The sequence below is a fragment of the Rhinatrema bivittatum genome, chromosome 1 (genome assembly GCF_901001135.1).
Source record: "Rhinatrema bivittatum chromosome 1, aRhiBiv1.1, whole genome shotgun sequence".
Taxonomy (NCBI): domain Eukaryota; kingdom Metazoa; phylum Chordata; class Amphibia; order Gymnophiona; family Rhinatrematidae; genus Rhinatrema; species Rhinatrema bivittatum.
The window spans coordinates 68904651-68908842 of NC_042615.1; the positions used below are offsets into that span (position 1 = coordinate 68904651).

Here is a 4192-nt window from a genome sequence, read left to right on the forward strand (position 1 = left end):
GTGAGTCCTGGCATGGGAATGAATGTCAGTGTGACTGATCTCTCGTGATTGATAAGAACCTTTTGAGTGCCTTACACAATGGTTTCCTAGTAAGTTTATTGTCAAAAGTGGTGAGAGGCATCCAGTATCTTGAAGACTTTCCTTGCGACCAAGAATTCTTAGATTGGTGGAGTTCACCTTGAATTGTAATGGATGCTCAGCTTAAAAGTAAAACACAACATCATTTTTCTACACGAGTTCAAGATGAAGCCTGACTGACATGCACAGCTAACATGGAAGTACTGTAATCTAACTGAAGTCGTTGAACAGGCAACACACCAGTTTCTGCAGCCACCATTGTTAGTCCCTTGATTCATACTGACTTAAGCACACTTGACATCAACTGCATCAAGATGTGACATGTTTTATAAGAAAAAAAAAAGATTTAAAATAATGATAAAAAAATATTTTTAGGTATTTTCACAAGCAAAATGGCTTTTAAATAAATTTGCTTCCATACTGGGTGGGTAGGATACAAATTTAAACGGCGGGGACAATTAAAAAAAAAAAAAAAAAAAAAGGCTTATGACATCAATTCCATATTTTTCAAAGCCAAATATGTATATGCTGAAGAAAGACGTAAAAAGGGTTCAAATCTTGTAATTTAATACTGTTATTAAAACTTTACTGTATATCCTATTCTTTAACATTTGGTGTTAATATCAAATTACTTGGCAATGCTTGACATTTTAAATAAACTTTTTCCTATGGTTTTATTTGCAAATGGTCCATTACTTCTGCTAGCTACAGTTGTTCATGTAAGTTTAATACATTGCTATCAAGTTCATTTCACCGCAGCTCTCTGAATCTAGGATAAATGCTATTCTTATGGTAATATATGATGTTTCAGATAGTATGTGCCAATGCTTGTTTTTTTAGGTTGCCCTAAAATATGCACTGTTCTTTCTTATCAAGCTCTATCAACAAATAAGGTTCTAGAAGTTTAATTTAAAAGAATATGAATAGAAATAACTTTATGCTATACATCATCATCCAAAGGACAAGCCACTACCCAGCTACCTGACCCTACACTTCTAATTAACCATAATACTTCTGGTTAGTTCCAGTTTCAGATGTTATATACAGTGTTTGTTCTTTCATGATTCTCATTGAGTAAGGTATACAGTACAGTATTGACCTTCATATGGCTATTTATTTAAATGTCTTTGGAAATATAATTTTAGGGTGGGTGCTATGATAGCTCAACCCATGACCTTCCATAAACATGAGTTGAACACATTCAAGAATTTGCACACCAAGTTACTGGTTTAAGGAAACAATAACAGAAACGTAATACTTTTGGCTTTTTTTTTTTATACTATAAAAAACATTAAAAAAAAAATCACATAACAAAACTTTCCAGGCAAATGCATCTAAAAACAGGTAATGTCTTATTAACATTAGCCGCTTGTATAGCCATCATGTGGTACTTAGAGCGGAGGCTGCAATGCATTAACTCTTCTCATTTAGCCTCTGTTTCTTGGCTATGTATGCCCAGACTATAAATTCACATTCTTTTATTGCATTATTAAATGCCACCAAGAAGGAGGAAGATGCATTTTTCAATTTTCTTTGAACAGCAAAACTTGAATTTGCTAGGATGACCAAATTTGCCGTTCCATCACGTGGTACGTGAACTTTTTTTTGTTTCCAGTAAGTTAAACAGTTAACCATCTGTTGTACTACACCTCTGGATCTATCCTTCTAAAAGAAATTCAGGATGGTTTCCTTTGTTAAAACTGATCTTAGAATATGTATATACATGTACATATATATATCTGAAAAGTTTGAAATGATGATGTAAAGTTATATTTTATTGTTTTTATAACTATGATGACAAGAAGATTGTACATATTGTAAAAGTATTTAATTTGCCAATTGTGCTGACTGGTTAATGCACATCTTTCTTAACTGCAAGTGGTAACTACAGCTTGATGTCCCTGTTTTGGTACGTCAGTTCGATATTCAGTATAACTACAGTATTATTAAAAACAATTATGTCTGTGTGCATTTATGTGAAAATAATTGAGTAATGCCAGCAGTCAGAAGGGTTTTATTTCTCTCTCCTCTCTCTCTTTTTTATATAAAAACAAAACTGTTAAAAAAGACCTAAATGGTAATGAATTTTTCTTGTATACTGTAAATTTGAAATTGTCTCTTTGGCTTTTTGTCTATTTACAAGATTTCTACTAACTGTATACCATGTTATGCAGATATCATTATGGAGCTGAATGTACAGTGGAATATGTCACTTAAGACTACCAATGGGTCAATGGTTTTAGATTTTCTTGGACTGGGACTGGATGGCTGAAGGGACTCTGCCATGCATTACATAGTCTTTTTACCTCTGGGTCACTGGTTCAGTTCCAGCTCAGGCCAGCAGGGACCTTGAAAAGGCGGCCTTTGGGAAGTGAAGCTTGTGATCTCAGTCTAGTTCTCAGAGCCATAACAGAAGTGTTCACATCCCAAGCCCCATCAGTTTCCTATACCCCTGTGAATTCTTCTGTGTGCCTTCTCACTGATTGATTTGTGACCAGGGCACGATGTTATGGTGCCTGTAATAGACAACCTCACCAATAGGTGCCCTTTATTGATAGTGGTCTTAAGGACAGGCTTTACTGTATACATTCAGCATATCTGATAAAGATGCTAGACTGCCTACTTTTTATATGTATCTTCAGTATGTATGATAAACATGCTTCTTTTATAAAATCTGGGACACATCAGCTTTTCTGGAGTATTGTACAAATTATAGACATACATAAAAAAATTATAAAAAGGATAAAGACCTTTACTTTATTTGTGAAGCATTGTATGCTCTATAAACATATAAGACAATTATTTGACTTTCAATACAATTGATACATAGAACTATAGAATATGCTTGTTTAAAAAGCTTCATGTGAATAAGGAGAATTCTCCTTAAAAGATAACTTTATTTTAAATTTATTTATTCCTTTCTATTAACCATCTGAATAAGATATGCCTCCAGGTATAGTACAAAATATAAAAAACACTGTTATTAAAAAAAAGAAAAATTAAATCAAGATCAGTATCACTGCCGGGTTTTCTTTGGTGCTAGAAACTCTCGGAGAATCATATGAAGACCCAAAGTAAAATTAAATCTTGGAAAGAAGCTAAGAACAATGGGTAGTCAACCCCCTCCTCACCCCCTGACCCTCTCACCAACCTGGCCAGAAAGAGGTGTGGCTGGAAGTACGGTGAGAGTTATCATGGAATAATAATTTTGGCTGGATAGTGCATATTGAGCAATATATCTGGACAAATGTGTGTGACACGAATAGTTGGCCTAAAGTTAGTCATATAATTATTTGGATATTCAGCAGAAATCATATCCAGATAAGTTCTGCTTAATATCCATTTCATGATAACTAGAAATCTTAGAAGATCAGTGGACCTTTGAATATGGAGTTCTTACTCTAAACAAAGATGGCTTGATCCAGACTTTTCGCTTGTTTACAATATTTGTAATAACTGCCCAATTGAGATTGTGGATGAACTGAAATTGCTTCCCATAGCAAGAGTCCATTCCATGGCTGCATCCCAGAGCTTGGCCATCCCTCTTCATCTCCCATGGGCCTGGGATAAAAGAAAACAGCTAAATTAACCCTCTGGTAACTTGGGAGATTAATGGGCATCCATAGACTGTCATACCCCTACTTTCAACTACATGGGGGCTATATATGACATTTGCCTCCCAGAGCTAGTGGCCAGGGCCAACACCCCCCTCCGCCATCCAGCAGAGATTTGCCTCATGGCCATAAATTAAACTTTCTTGGGGCTTTACCCAGCAATTTTGCCACCTAGAGCTTGGAACTGCCTGCAGAACCGGCTTATATCTCCCGCCATCATCAACATAGGGCAGGTGCTTTTACTTATTCCAGGACAGCCTTTTCCAGGCTTCATTCTTCCTTAAAACACACAAGGAATGATATGACTAGATAAAATGGATATCTGTGAATGGGATCCTTTTGATTTTCTTAATGAATATGATACATGTTGGTGAGCTATGGTGATAGAATTCAAGGTGGGTTCAGCAGAGGATTGTACACGTATCAGTATTTTAGCTCAAGAATACTCAGATTTCGTTTGAAGGTATTTTAAATTGACATTTTGTAAGTGGGGCTTGGGA

General features: G+C 35.5%; 1 protein-coding gene across 1 annotated transcript in view; it reads left to right on the forward strand.

The window, feature by feature from the left end:
- GRIA2 (glutamate ionotropic receptor AMPA type subunit 2) overlaps nucleotides 1-559 on the forward strand; it is a 293056-nt gene extending 292497 nt beyond the window's left edge. Inside the window, 1 exon segment of the mRNA XM_029615842.1 lies at nucleotides 1-559. This exon segment is cut by the window's left edge and continues 117 nt beyond it. Within this exon segment, the coding sequence (XP_029471702.1) occupies nucleotides 1-48 (48 nt within the window). The 3' untranslated portion in view covers nucleotides 49-559.
- The last annotated feature ends 3633 nt before the right edge of the window (nucleotides 560-4192 follow it).